The sequence below is a fragment of the Amblyraja radiata genome, chromosome 15 (assembly GCF_010909765.2).
Source record: "Amblyraja radiata isolate CabotCenter1 chromosome 15, sAmbRad1.1.pri, whole genome shotgun sequence".
In the NCBI taxonomy this organism is placed as follows: domain Eukaryota; kingdom Metazoa; phylum Chordata; class Chondrichthyes; order Rajiformes; family Rajidae; genus Amblyraja; species Amblyraja radiata.
This window is the reverse complement of record NC_045970.1, coordinates 21316115-21331536: the sequence shown is the minus strand read 5'-3', so window position 1 is coordinate 21331536 and position 15422 is coordinate 21316115. Positions and strand designations below refer to the sequence as shown.

General features: G+C 41.6%; 1 protein-coding gene across 6 annotated transcripts in view; it reads right to left on the bottom strand.

Moving 5' to 3' along the window:
* The window catches only part of chst15 (carbohydrate sulfotransferase 15), an 82983-nt gene that overhangs the window by 21189 nt on the left and 46372 nt on the right, over positions 1-15422 (bottom strand). For all 6 annotated transcript variants that reach the window (XM_033033755.1, XM_033033758.1, XM_033033756.1 and 3 more), the window contains exons 3-4: positions 14364-14703; positions 2527-2670 (exon numbers count right to left, since the gene is read on the bottom strand). In XM_033033755.1, the coding sequence (XP_032889646.1) occupies positions 2527-2670; positions 14364-14703 (484 nt within the window). The remainder of the gene's footprint in view (positions 1-2526; positions 2671-14363; positions 14704-15422) is intronic.

Sequence of the window (15422 nt, the reverse complement as noted above, 5' to 3'; positions counted from 1 at the left end):
ATAAAAAAAATGCACCACCTGGCTTTAAAAAAACCCCACAGAGATTTGTGAATTAATCAGCGTTCCTAAAATATTCTTGCACCTATGTTCTATCTGAAAGATGCAAAGATTATTGTTTGTGAAGAATTCCAGAATACACAGTTTCTCTTGACTACTAAAGATAGACACACAAAACTGGAGTAACTCAGCGGGTCAGATAGCATCTCTGGGGAAAAGGAAATGTGATGATTCGGATCGAGATTCTTCTTCAGACTACTGTTCGGCATCAATCTTACCTCTGCCACGTAATCAGGCTCAGCAAACGGCCTGTCAATAAATCAACTCCGTGCTCTTAGTTTGGGTTAGATGAGGATAGGCTGTGGGCCGAGGAGCTTTATTCTGCAGTTTTGTGACCCAAGTCACCAAACTACATGAAATTTTCACATATTGTGTAATTTTTTTAATATAAAGCACCCCTGAAACTCGATATGAAGAAGACTTGCACATTTTTATTAAATTAGAGAAAAACCGGAAAAATGTCGGGAATTTTTTAATCCAATCAAAGCACATTTAACATTGAGTTGTCTGCCAGTTGGCCAATCACGCGCTTTGTTTCAGGCTAGCACACAAAATGGCTGAGGGGGCTTCACAGATGCCTGTTTTACTGGAGATTTTACTGGATGTGTTGTCCTGTGGAATAAATGTCGTGGAAATTTGCAGCAGGTTAATTGTATTTAGTGGGAAAAGCATTAAAAAGGCTGAAGAAAGTGCAGCGAAGTGGATTAAAGTGCAAGAAAGCCTTCAAAGTCCCTGCAGATGTGCTGGAACACAAAGAAGGCCCCCATGAATCAACTAACTGAAAGGTAAGATTAAAGTCTGAATTTATGAAAATCTATCTGTATGGACTTTAATTAATTTAATTGCACCATTTTATAATGCGAATAAATGCATTAATTAATTAATTAATTAATTAGTTCCTTATTCATTCATTCATTCATTCATTCACTCACTCACTCGCTCGCTCGCTCACTCACTCACTCATTCATTCATTCATGAAATTGAGGGCCTAAACTATAACACAGTCAATTAAACATTGTCACTAATGCCAGCGTGTAGTAGAGTAATAAGTCTTTAACAGCTAATCTCGGAGCTGCCTGCGAAAACTTACCGGGAAAAAGTGCTCCGATCGCGGGGCCTAGGTACTCGCGGTAAATAGCGATCGATATCCCTCCGTTTTTCTCCCGTTATAGGGGTCTGAAAACGACTGCTACAGACGGCACTATGTACAGCCCCCCCCCCCCACCCCGCCCGCGGAGATGATCCGTGGCTCCGCGATCGCGAATCGGCCGCTTATTAATTGAGACCGCGGCTTCACTGTACCGCGAGTACCTAGGCCCCGCGATCGGAGCACTTTTTCACGGTAAGTTTTCGCAGGCAGCTCCGAGATTATTTGTTAAAGACTTATTACTCTACAACACGCTGGCATTAGTGACAATGTTTAATTTACTGTGTTATAGTCTAGGCCCTCAATTTCATGAATGAATGAATGAGTAAGTGAGTGAGCGAATGAATGAATAAGGAATGAATGAATGAATTAATTTATTCACATTATAAAATGGTGCAATTAAATTAATTAAAGTCCATACAGATAGACTTTCATAAATTCAAACTTTAATCTTACCTTTTAGTTAGAGTTGATTCATGGGGGCCTTCTTTGTGTTCCCGCACATCAGCAGGGACTTTGAAGGCTTTCTTGCACTTTAATCCACTTCGCTGCACTTTCTTCAGCCTTTTTAATGCTTTTCCCACTAAATACAATTAACCTGCTGCAAGTTTCCACGACATTTATTCCACAGAACAACACATCGGAATCTCCAGTAAAACAGGCATCTGTGAAGCCCCCTCAGCCATTTTGTGTGCTAGCCTGAAACAAAGCGCGTGATTGACCAACTGGCAGACAACTCAATGTTAAACGTGCTTTGATTGGACTAAAAAATTCCCGACATTTTTCCGGTTTTTCTCTAATTTAATTAAAAAATGTGCAAGTCTTCTTCATATCGAGTTTCAGGGGTGATTTATATAATTTTTTTTACACAATATGTGAAAATTTCATGTAGTTTGGTGACTTGGGTCACAAAATCCTATTTCTAGACACATTTTTGATGCTCGGCCCACAGCCTAGGAGGAGCGGGAGTCAAAACAGGAGAAAGGGAACGAAATGTGCTTAAACAAAACAAAACTTAAGTGCAGACAAATGAAATTTTGACAGCTGGTTTTATTTAGAATTGGCAATCCAGTAAAAGATTAGTTGCAATAGAATTAAGCCTTTCATTCCATAAACTGACTGAACTTTTATCAGATTTCCCACTGGTAAGCTGAAAATTGAAACTGTATTGAATGTGGTTCAAACAAACCATTTCCATTAGTCAGGCGCTCATTAATTAACTGCAACCATACGATGACAACCATGTAATAAGTTTTGAGAGAGAGGTTCCATTTTTTGGGACACAAATAACCAGCATAAAATACAGCATAAAAATATCTCACCAATAACCATATTGCTGCTAATTTGGTGTTCAACAGATGAGTTGGCAATCTGACTTTGAATCTGATGTGCTCCCATATCAAACAAATCCAGGTAATCTTCAATTAGATAACGGCCATGGAACCCATTCCAGGGCTGAATGATCCCTGTAAACAAGAGTAGGCTTTAATATAGGAAATAGAACTGATTTTTTAATTGAACTTCAGTACTTATTGAATTGCATCTCCACTCTATCAATATCAGGCTGTAATTCAAGATTATCCAATGAAAATACTGTCAAGTATTTCAAACTGTTTTTTTAGTGTTGATCAGACTCAAAATGCTGGAGTAACTCTGTGGGTCAGACAACATCTCTGGAGAAAAGGAAGAGGAGACGTTTCGGGTCGAGACCATTCTTCAGGCTCTGCTTTTTAGCGTTTTCAGGCTTTTAGATTTCAGACTTTTTAGTGTTCTCAGGATAATCTGATGTCATGGCACTGGACCTTTTCAAGTGTACATGTTGCTCTTGCTTCACCTTTCAACAGTACATTGGAATAAAAGGACTAAGAATTCCTTAGGCTCCGACTTGGAAACATATGTTATTTAGCAGAGTTTGTGGTTTCAAACCTGCCTCAATAAATGTGGAACTGGAATAGCACAGCAGGGTAACATGGATTAACACCAAAAAGCTGTCAATTGGTCAAAAACATAAAATGATTCAAGAGAGCAAGTGTTGTTATTGTCATATGTCCCATACAGAACAATGAAATTCATATTTACAGCAGCACTACTGTATATGGAAACATAGTACTCTTTAAACAATATAATAAATGGAACAAAAAAGTGTCTGTCTATCTATAGAACACATAGACATAAAAACAAACAAAGAGACAGAACCAATGTCCCCATGTCTATGGAGTTCAGAGTGTATTTCTTGGTTGCAGTGTTTAATAGCCTGATGGCTGTAGGAAAGAAGCTGTTGCCGAAATGTTCACAAATGTTCATCGGGTTTAGAAAATTATGAGAGGCATAGAGAGGGTAGACAATCGGAAGATTTTTCCCATGGGTGGAAATGTCACGGGCCAGAGGGCATAGGTATAAGGAGAGAGGGCCAAAGTTTAAAGATGTGCAGAACAAGATTTTTATACAGTGGGTGGTTGGTGACTGTCAGGGGTGGTGGTGGGGCAGATATTATAGTGGAGTTTAGGAGGTTTTTAGATAGGCTCATGAATATGTAGGGGAATGGAGGGATGTACATCACATGCAGGCAGGGGAGATTAGTTTAACTTGGCATCATATTCGAAATGGGCATTGTGGGCCAAGGGGCTTGTTGCTGATCTGTACTGTTCTATGGTAGAGGATGTATGATAACCACGTGCTCTTACTCAAGATCTGAGGCTTTCAAGACGTGCACAGCCCACAAATCTGTCTAGATTTGAACATAACTTCCAGGTGCCTGCGGTCGGAAGGAAGCATTAAAAAAGATTTCTACTCATTTCCACTCCTCTCTTCCCTCTCTTGCTTTGTATGCCCAGGTGGGGCAAGCAAGCCTAAATGAACATGCAGACATATCAAGTAGGGGCAGAAGGTGGCCACTTTGCCATTCAAGAAGACTCAGGCTTATCTGACTGCAACCTCCAATCTGCATTCCAATCAACACAAGTAACCTTTCACCTCTTTGCTCACCAAGAACCTATTGAATTTTGATGCTCCAAAGATTCACAAGGCTCTGAAAGAAAAACACCTCACCTCATATCTGCCTTACATTTAGGTTTATTAGGGTTTTGTCAGATCAGATATTATACATAAATGCAACCAAGTGAAACTCAAGTATAATAAATAAAGCAAATGGAAAGATACACAGTGCAGAATATAGTTCTCAGCATTGCAGCACAATGGTTCCATTCACAAATTCCAATGTCTGTAATGGGGTAGCAGTGAATCGGATAGTACCCTAGCTTATGGAAGGACCATTCAGAAGTGACCCTTCCATCAGATAGAAGAGAAGAAGCTGCTCCTGAAGTATTTATTTTGAAATCATTATTCTAGTTGTGGAGTCAGAGTCATACACATGGAAACAGGCCCTTCGGCCCAAGTGGTCAATGCCGATCAGGATGCCCCATCAAAGCTAGATCCATTTGTCTGCATTTGCCCCATATCCCTCCAAACGTTTATCTATCCAATTACCTGTACAAGTGTCTTTTAACAGCTATTATAATACCTGCAACAATTACCTCAATTGGCAGCGTGTTTCATATACCCACCACCCTCCGAGTAAAAAAGTTGTCCCTCGGGTTTGTATTAAATCTTGCCAGTCTCACCTTAAACAAATGTCCACGTGTTTTTGATTCCCCTACCCTTGGTAAAAATCACTGTGCATTTACCCAACCTATTCCCCTCATAATTTTATAGGAAAAAATGATTTAATAAGCTCTAAAATCTCTCACAAGATGAAGCATTCTTTCCACAGCTAGCCTGTAATAACACCTCGAATTATACTTGTTTCACTCAAGTCGTCCAAACTTGATTAAAACGCCAACCTTTCCTCGATCAGATCAACAAAATCCATGTACCACAGATTGGAATATCCAGGTGACAAAGTTACCACTGTGACAAATCCAAATGATACTTGGTAGCCGTTGGGAGTACAGGGACCCCCCCCCCCCCCCCAAGACTATTCATGTGAATTACTGGTACTATTAAACAAAGGAACACAGGAAAATAGCAGCCAGATTGGGACACCTGATCCTCAGGCCTGCACCAACATTCAATATGATTCAAGATAAACACAAAAATCTGGAATAACTCAGCAGGACAGTCAGCATCTCTCTCGTGAGAGAGAGAAGGAATGAGTGACGTTTTGGGTTGAGACCCTTCTTCAGACTAGTTAGGGATAAGGGAAACAAAAGATATAGACGATGATGTAGAGAGATAAAGAACAATGACTGAAAGATATGCAAAAAAGTAACAATGATAAAGGAAACAGGCCATTGTTAGCTGTTTATTGGGTGAAAGCGAGAAGCTGGTGTGACTTGGGCGGGGGAGGGATAGACAGAGAGGGAATGCCAGGGTTACTTAAAGTTAGATAAATCAATATTCATACCACCCAAGATGCCCAAGCGAAATATGAGATGTTGTTCGTCCAATTTGCTTTTAGCCTCACTCTGACAATAGAGGAAACTGAGAACAGGGCTGTGTGGTAATGGGAAGGAGAATTAAAATAATTAGCAACCGGGAGATCAGGTAGGTTCAGGCAAGAACGGAACTCACTATCAAAACATGGAGGGGACGGGGGAAACAATTTTTTGGCGGCCACGCGCGCATGCGCACACTCACACACACGCGCGAGGCTTCGGAGGTTCAATCCAGCGCTAAAAACGTCGATTTTAAAATCGGGATCACAAAAACTTGGGGGGGATGTCCCCCACCTCTCAGAACATGGGGGGGTCGTGTCCCCTCTGGCCCCCCCCCGGGTTTTCCGCCCCTGGGTTCAGGAGGACTGAGCATAGGTAAATATGATCTTGACTGATCTATCCGTGGCCTCACCTCCTCTTTACAATCAGATCCGAGCTGCTCTCAATCCTCATCCCCCCCTCCCCAACCTTTCAAATATTTATATTCTTCCATTCAAATAACTTCCACACTTCTAGTGAAGTAGCCTAGAGAAAATCTCTATAACAAAAGATTACATTTTAGAGAAGATAAATTAAATTTTGAACACAAATATATCCAAAACATTACAGTTAAATACGTGTGAATGAACAGAGCTTATTGCTGAATTTACCCACCAGACCGAGAAACCATATTATGAGAATCGGATAATATCCTGAGTTGCTGTCAATTCAAAACCACAATGGTGTGTCTATACTTATCCGCCAAACATTAAAGCCCTTCTGGTCTCTCAGGAAGCAGGGCACACGTCCAAATCTGGCTCAACCATAAAACGTCAATAATAATAATCATCATTCATCCAGCTATGAATATGCTATTGTATTCAATTTTCAAGGGTTCAACAGGAGAACCAGAAGAAAAAAAACCCTTCTTTAAACATAATCGAAAACGGGCAACGTTCTCTGAAGCAATCTCAATCTGTCAGAATTACTTGAAACATGGTATTCAATGGCAAGCCATAAGGTGTAACTCCAGACTATGTCTGCTATAACGATTACATTCAAGATAGTGAAAATGCAGACCTTCACCACAGAATGCATCAGTGCTGTCAATATAGCCTCGAAAAGAGATGGCTCAAAAACAAATCTAAATATAAAGCCATGATACGAGGTCATTACCAATACACATTCTCTTTTTCGGCAGTTCTAAAGAGTCCACTCCCAGATTGAGGGTTCTGAGTTGACTATCGAGGTCAATGTGTATGTCTGCATTGGAGAAAATGGAGGCTCCTGGAGTTGGTGGTGGGTAGTTCATCAGACAGTGCACTTCCTCTGCTCCTTATGTAGCATTTCTGTGTACTACAGATTCATGGCCTCGAGGTTCTATCCCTGAGTACTTTGTTCCCACTCCAAAATCTCATGGGCCACATTGATCAGCCATTATTGAATAGACTCAATAGACAATAGACAATAGGTGCAGGAGTAGGCCATTTGGCTCTTCGAGCCAGCACCGCCATTCAATGTGATCATGGCTGATCATCCACAATCAGTACCCCGTTCCTGCCTTCTCCCCATATCCCCTGACTCCGCTATTTTTAAGAGCCCTATCTTGCTCTCGCTCTCTCTTGAAAGCATCCAGAGAACCTGCCTCCTGAGGCAGAGAATTCCACAGACTCACCACTCTGAGTGAAAAAGTGTTTCCTCGTCTCCGTTCTAAATGGCTTACTCCTTATTCTTAAACTGTGGCCCCTGGTTCTGGACTCCCCCAACACCGGGAACATATTTCCTGCTAATGTGTCCAAGCCCTTAACAATCTCAATGGGCTGAGTGGCCTAATTCTGCTCTTATGACATGCACTGTGCCCTTGATAAGTTCACCTCCAGTCTTGATCCCCAGTGGGGCGAGGCTGTGCGTTTGAAGAACCCATACAGGGCAAGGATGCCCACAGATTGCACAGCCTCCTGCATTTATTCCACCCTCTATCTATTCTCTCCATTACATTTCATATTGGAACTGTGTCTTCAGGTGCCTAAAGGAGAGTTATTTTCCCTTGAGGAAATGTGAACTTCTAATCCAGGGACACCTTGTGGTCAATTTGCTCCCTGAGCTGTTGGTCATCAGCATTAAACCATTCCTGAATCTTTGTGGTCAAGAAGTCAAGACATTTTCATCTTTGTCAATTGTGGTGGGCTTCCAAGTGGTGCAGGGCCACAAGATTGTCCTGGATTGCCAGATGGAGTCCATTGAGCACGCACTCCAAAGGTGTGTTCCACTTTCCCTGCATTTTCTCTCTCCCCGAGCAGCCCATTCTGCATCTGTTTGTTATGGTTCACTACTTAATAAACAGACAACTCACAAAAACGTTAGTTAGACCAACTCAAGCTTTACTGATCATCGGCCGGGAAGTGACGGGGATACACCAGTCAAGTAAGCAACACAGACACTTGACTTCTCCCGTGTCACCACTTCAATGAACAAAGAGTGCCATGATGTTTTATACTGTGTGTGTGTCACTTAGTCACATTCCAAAGATGTTAGTCATGGTCAGGGATACAGTCAATACACATTACCACAGGATGCTTCTGAGCTTGTCTTTTGTCAATTAGTAGACACATTTCAAAGGCATCTTATCAGTTGGTACTTTCAAGACAAGACATCTCAAAGACGTTGGTCACTGTCTCAATATACATCACTGAGACAAGTCTGGGCTTGTCTCTCTCATCAATTGGTAGACACATTTCAACAGCACCGGTCATTGTCTCAATACACAGCAACCTGAGGCAAGCCCGGGCTTGTCTCTCTCTCTTATCAATCGAATGGAAAAGGCCTGCTTGAGACAAAATATAAGCTAGTCCAGTATATCTTTGATATATTTAAAAGCATTTAACCTTTTCATGTTCCTTGGTGACCATGGAGAATGTTTCTTTAAGATCCTAACAGACCCTGGTGTCTTCTCCATTGTTAAACAGTAACACATCTGATCTTTTACCTCAGCGTGACTTAGCAGCATCAGCTCTACATCTTTCTATTTCCTTAATATCTATGAATTGATCGATATTACTTAAATGTACTCAGGGAACTAAGCTCCTGGGTAAAGAATCATAAAAATTCTCACCTCTGTCTTGAATAGCTAACTTATTTTCAGACTATGACCCCCTGGTTCTGGTTCCAACCAGGAAAGACATCATCTGAAGCTCTTGATTGTATGATAAAACAACATGCCAGGTATCAATGTTATAACATGGTACCTGTGATCTCTGCAGGCAGCTGATGGCAGAAACTGGGGAGGTAAAGTTTTTACACTTGAATCAGGGTGATAATCAGATTTTTGATAAGGACTTTTAGCAATTTCCAAAATACTACAAGTTGCCCAATTGGCTGCTAGCATGGCATGATGTGCCTGTGATGTATCAATAAATTAAGTCAACATTATCCTTTGTAGATTTTACAATCAATATTAGCATATGAATATTTGAAAATAGATATTTAAAAGGTTTATTCATTGTATTTATTCATCCGGAAGTGGCGGCGCTGGGAACGGCTGCGGCTCGCCTGCAGTCCGTTTGTCTTTACTTTTTTGTGTTGTTTTTTTTTGTTTTGTCTAGTTACGTTTTTGGTTTCTAGGTTGTGTTTATGTGGGGGGGGGGGTTGAAACGGGGCTTGCTGTCTCTCCCTTCGGGGGAATACCACTTTTTTGTCGTATCCCCCTTCTCTGCCTCCGTCTGCGCTGAGGCCTAATGGCGGAGCTGGCGACCTCGAGACTCCGGAGGCAGCCTGACAGGACTCGCCCTGGGCTCGCTCCCGTGAGGGCGGCCCAGCTCGGGGCTGGAACTGCGCTCCCGTGAGGGCGGCCTGGCGAGGGTCTGAGACTCTCCCGTGAGGGGCTGTGGCACTCCCGTCGGAGTGGCCCAGCCCGAGGTGGAACGGCACTCCCATCGGAGTGGCCCAGCCCGAGGTGGAACGGCACTCCCGTCGGAGCGGCCCAGCTCGAGGTGGAACAGCACTCCCGTCGGAGCGGCCCAGCCCGAGGTGGAACGGCACTCCTGTCGGAGCGGCCCAGCTCGAGGTGGAACAGCACTCCCGTTGGAGTGGCCCAGCCCGAGGTGGAACGGCACTCCCGTCGGAGCGGCCCAGCTCGAGGGAGGAGCGGTACTCACGTGAGGGCGATCCAGCTAGGGGCTGGAACGGTGCTCCGGTGGCTGGGATGGCGTTCTGGCGGCGGTGACCTGAGTCCGGGGTTCAGCCGCGGGCCAGCGGCTGCGTCCGCTGGACTGGAGGGCGGCAGCATCGACCACCCCGGGCCGCGGTGTTTGAACCGGCCCGTTTGCGGGGTTCGGTGAGCCGCGGGACTGTCTGTGCCATCGCCCGGTGGGGAATCGCCTCAGCGCAGAGGGAGAAGAGGTGGGAAGAGACTGCAGCCCTAAGACTTTTGCCTCCACCACAGTGAGGAGGTGTTTGGAGGATACACTGTGGTGGATGTTAATTTGTGTTTAGTGTTGTTTATTATTGTATGATTGTATGTATGACTGCAGGCACGAAATTTCGTTCAGACCGTAAGGTCTGAATGACAATAAAGGTATTCAATTCAATTCAATTCAATTTGCAAAATCATCAATTTGTGATTTTGTTTTTAAACCTCTTTTGCTCTGTTCTATCATTGGTGGAAGATTTAGAGATACAGCATAGATACAGGCCCATTTGAGTCTATGCTGAGTCTAGGCTGACCATGGATCATCCGAATGACTGGGGATGCTTCCCTGGGACATTTTGATGTTTAATTAAACCTAGAGAGCTCTGCTTCATTTTAAACATTCCCCAGTTGGGAAATGTGCAATCAAAAGACAAACCTACATGTAGAATTTCAACCGATTAAGTTTGTCCTTTCTTTACAAAGGGGCTTGCTCCTTCTAAGTTTTAAACCTGGGTTTTAGGATGGACAGTGATTTTAAATTAGATCATCAAATAGGCGCGGTGGTTAAGTCCAGCTTCTTTCACTTAAGGCAGCTGGCAAAGGTGAAGCCCATTCTTGAGCAGCAGCATTTTGAGACAGTAATCCATGCCTTTATTACATCTAGGCTGGATTACTGTAACGCACTCTATTTTGGAGTTGCTCGATCTTCCCTGGCTCGTCTCCAGTTGGTTCAAAATGCTGCTGCTCGCCTTTTGACTGGAACTCGAAAGAGGGAGCACATAACGCCAATTCTGGCCTCCCTCCACTGGCTTCCGGTGTACTTTCGAGTTCATTTTAAAATTCTTTTATTTGTTTTTAAATCTTTAAATGGGCTCGCCCCGCCTTACCTCTCTGAGCTGCTTCATCCATACGCTCCTGCCCGGTGCCTCAGGTCAGCTGATCAGCTGCTCCTGGAGGTACCGAGGTCTAAGCGGAAGCTCAGAGGGGATAGAGCCTTCTCTGTTGCTGCTCCGGCACTCTGGAACACTCTGCCGTTGCACATCAGACAGGCCCCCTCACTGTCCATCTTCAAAACCAGTATTAAAACACATTTATATTCCTTGGCTTTTGACCCTGCTTGAGACTTTGCTCCTGTTTTAGTGCTTTTAATGTTTTTAATTTTATTGTTTTTACTCTTTCTTTTAATGTATTTCTTGTCCATGATTAGTCATGTACAGCACTTTGTTGCAACAGTGGTTGTTTTTAAAGTGCTCTATAAGTAAAGTTATTATAGTTATTATATTATCTAATTTCCTACAATTCACAAATAATTCCAGTGCCCAGTCTCAAAGCAATGCTACCCTCTTCACATTATTCACCCAGGTCACCAAATTGTTCTTTGTCTTGCTTTGGCAGCAGTCTTTCATCTCAGCTCATGAACTGAATCAACTCTACCAACTCATGTTTCTCTCACACGTTCAAATCAAGATTACTTTTCTCTTCAAATGAGGACCACCCCTCCCATCTTCAGCTGTCCACTTCTGCCCCTGGAATCAATGTCAATCCACAGTTCCTACCTCTTGAACCACTGTACTGTGAGACACTTCTGCAAAACAACAGACACCAATTTGATACAATTGGAATTTTGTTAACCAAAAAGCTCTCTTTTCCCAAAACTGGGGCCCCTCAATATTTTCCATAACTTTGTCGGAATTGCTACGAAAATCATAGGATGTTGCAAGGGAGTCCATCAGGAATTACCTAAGTTGCTATAAATACCTTGCAAATTAACCCAGCTTAGAAATCAGGAGAGAAAAGATTCCGGGGTGGTTGTCTCAACGGATTTGTACGTTGGTCTTCTCCGAGATCTCCGGTTTCCTCCCACACTTCAAAGATGTACAGATTTGTCAGTTAATTGGCTTGGTATAATTGTAAATTATCCTTAGTGTGTGTCGGATAGTGTTAGTGTGCGGGAATCGCTGGTCAGTGTGGACTTGGTGGACCCAAGGGCCTGTTTCCGCTCTGTATCTCTCAACTAAACTAAAAGATGGGACATGGTACTGTCCCATTTTACATTTCAAGAACAAGAGTTCATTTTAATGGTTAACATCTTGTGGTCGCGCTAGTGAATGCAAGTTAAATATAGCTACTCCGGTTTCACATTCTGCATTCCATGTTACTGCTGAACCTAAATCTGGGGAATGCAGCAACATATTCCTTTCACCTTCACAAGCGTTAAATTATAACCAGAATTTATTTATTTATAGGGATTAATATTTTACAAACTCAACGCCAGAAAATTAAACAAATACTTGTGGCCATCATTAATGTCCTTTCTACAAAAAAAACAAGATATCTGAATGCCAGTGCTGTAGTAATTGTGGGAGTGACAGGGAAATCTTGCGAGTCCCCGCAGATGACTAAATAACCCAAATTAGAGACCATGAAATGTAACATCCCACAACTTGTGCACTCGTATTTAAAATATAAATATAGAATAATGAATGGGTTGTAATCTGTAATAAAGCAAAATGCAGCCAAGCTGCGTAATATTTTTCTGTCATTCACACCCATACCCCTTCCATACCTCAGCCCCCTTTTTTTCCAGATCTCCAAATGGCCAACACACCTACAGTGCAGTTTTGTTTTTTGAGTTTACAATTATGTACAAAGTGTTTTGGTGAAACCTTAGTTTGGCCTGCACATTCTGAGATGAAAATTAACATATTGTGGAGCCACATGCTGGTGTTTAAAAATGGATCCATTCCTTCTGAAAGTTGTGGAATCTTGGACAACTCTTTAAAAAAAGACGTGTTTCTATACAGCATAAACCACTGCATTTCACCAAATGCAAAATCTCCTTTGAACCTTTGAATTCCAAAGTTGGTAACAGTGATTTAATTATAACAGCTGAAGCTACAAAATAACTATTTCTGTTTGTCATTAATCCACCGGCTGTTAAAGCTCAATTTCTAAGGACTGAGAAGTCAGTTACTTAGTTGGTTATAACAAGCAATAAGTACTTAAAATCTTTCAAAATGTATATTTTAGTACACATGTGACTGGCTTAATTCTAGAGCCTTCCCTGAAGGCCTGAAAATAAATACAATTACTGAAAACTCCCAATGGTGATAATACCTGCATAAAGACTTTAAAATCATTTTCAAATATCACAGAATGTGCAGTGAGCAAAATACAAATTCTCCTCAAAATTCCCTAATCTTCTGCAGCAAACGTCAAATAGAAATCCCAGCTCTTTATTTTTATGCCATAGTTTTGAATTGTTTTCATGTGGAATCATGTTTGTCACAGCTATCTTCTACAATCCATTTATATTTTTAAAGATCGCTATCAATATCTCTTTTCAGTGAAGGAAATGTCTGTCTTTTGAACAATTCCCAGTAGTTGTAATCTCCCCGTCTCAGAGCCACTGACGAATATTTGTTTTCTTCTTTTTATCCTGCCCTGACATTCCCATCATAATATTGAGACTGGAATTGTGCACAGGATTCCAGCAACAGCCTGGCAACTTTCAAAACAAATCTTGCCCAATTTTATAACTTTTGAATTATATAACATGAGAAACACATCTCAGTGATTTGTCGGTGCTGCTTGCTCCAATGCTAATCTGCAGTGCAATTTTTAATGGTTTGTCCATCTCTCTCCATTTTCCATTATTTGCTGGGTGAAGATGATGTTTCAATGTTTCCCACTTATGGAAGAATTGTTAACATTTATCTTCATGCTAAAATTCATTAACACTTTTATGCAAGTTTTCTGGCACACCTTATCTTGTATATACCTTTCTGCCACACTACAAGTAATTTTACAATGTCTTTTGGTCAATGTAACTATTTAATAACGGCATTTACACATGCAACATCTATCCTTAACATCAGACATTAAGTCCAATTTTTCATCACTCATCTGTTGGGAGAGGCTCTGATCGTATCTTGACGCATTCCCCTTCATAAGAATTTTTATGCTTATTATTAGACTAGAATTTTTCTTTCATTCACTAAAGGAAGGAGGAATTGGAATACTTTATTATTACATGTGACTAGGCACAGTGAGATTCTCTGCTTGCATACACAATGTATACAAATAGCAGCCACGTACAGTGCTGGCAAAGTTACAAAGCACGCCAGCTCCCCCTTTTGTCCCTCCCCCCTCCCCAACACTTCCCCCATGCTGCGTCCCCATTGTCCTTTGTCCCCCCCCCCCCCCCCATTATTCTCCCCCCCCATCTCCCTCACGGTCCCCCCACGCCGGGTGCTCCATTAGTTTAAATGTGAATGCTGGCTTTGTAGTTCAACTTCTTAAATTTGCAAAGGGAGTAAGCAACAATGTTACCACTTACCGAACCTTTTTCTTGTCCACCAGTGAGGTTCTTTGACTATGGAAAAGCTCACTTCAGGATGCAGTTTAAGTCTGTTATACAGATCAGTAGTCCCACACTTTGGCTGTCCTATTATGTAGAAGTAAGGAAGACAGCGGAGGCGGTAATGTTCACCGCCGTGGTGTTGCAAATGTTTCCAAATTACCTTTCGCAGGTTATCAAATGTACTGTGGAAATGCTTTGTGTGTAAAAAATATGCATTATTCTTGTACGGGTCCGTGGATGCAGGCTCCGTATATCTTGTATGCCAACAATGATTCTTTACATTTTGAAGGAAATTCGTTGGAACGACTGAAAATATCTGTAAAACACACATCGCAAAATATTGAAACAAGTCAATACTTTAGCATTCACTTCAAAACATATTGACCACACGCTGCAAAATAGTTAACCACACCATTTTATTTTCAGGGTGGTTGCACTGATCTTGTGAAATAATGACTGAAAGCACAGATGGTTATTTTCAACCCATGGAAACTATTTGTCAGAAAAATATTAGATAATAGTCATTACTGGGTCAGTATGATCTTTGCACCATCAAACAAATTATGAAGAAGTTAATGGTGTTCATTCAGTCTACTTTTAAAACTTGTATTTTATGTTCGTGTCTACAGACCACACGCAAAGTTTTTTTCAACATAAATCCTGAAAAGAGAAATCAAATGCCATTTTATTTTCTTCAATCAACAGCACTGCGCCAGCTGCACTATTTGAGAAATTCTAAAAACAAAATTTCTACAAACCTATTTATCATCAAAGAACAAGCTACTCAAAAGTTAATCAAACTCCAGCTGAATGCTATCCTCAAACTCTTTACCACATTCTGGTTCCAACTGCAAATAAACATACAAAAAGACCATTTTGACCTTTGCACATAAAATGGGGTGTAAAATGGGGAATAAAAAAATAAACCAGTTTCTATCTCTCATGAATTGAAGTCCCATGATTTTCTTTAAATGGAAGAAATATTAAAGGTTCACCTCATTTTTATTTGCATTATACTATTGCACAGAGAGAACA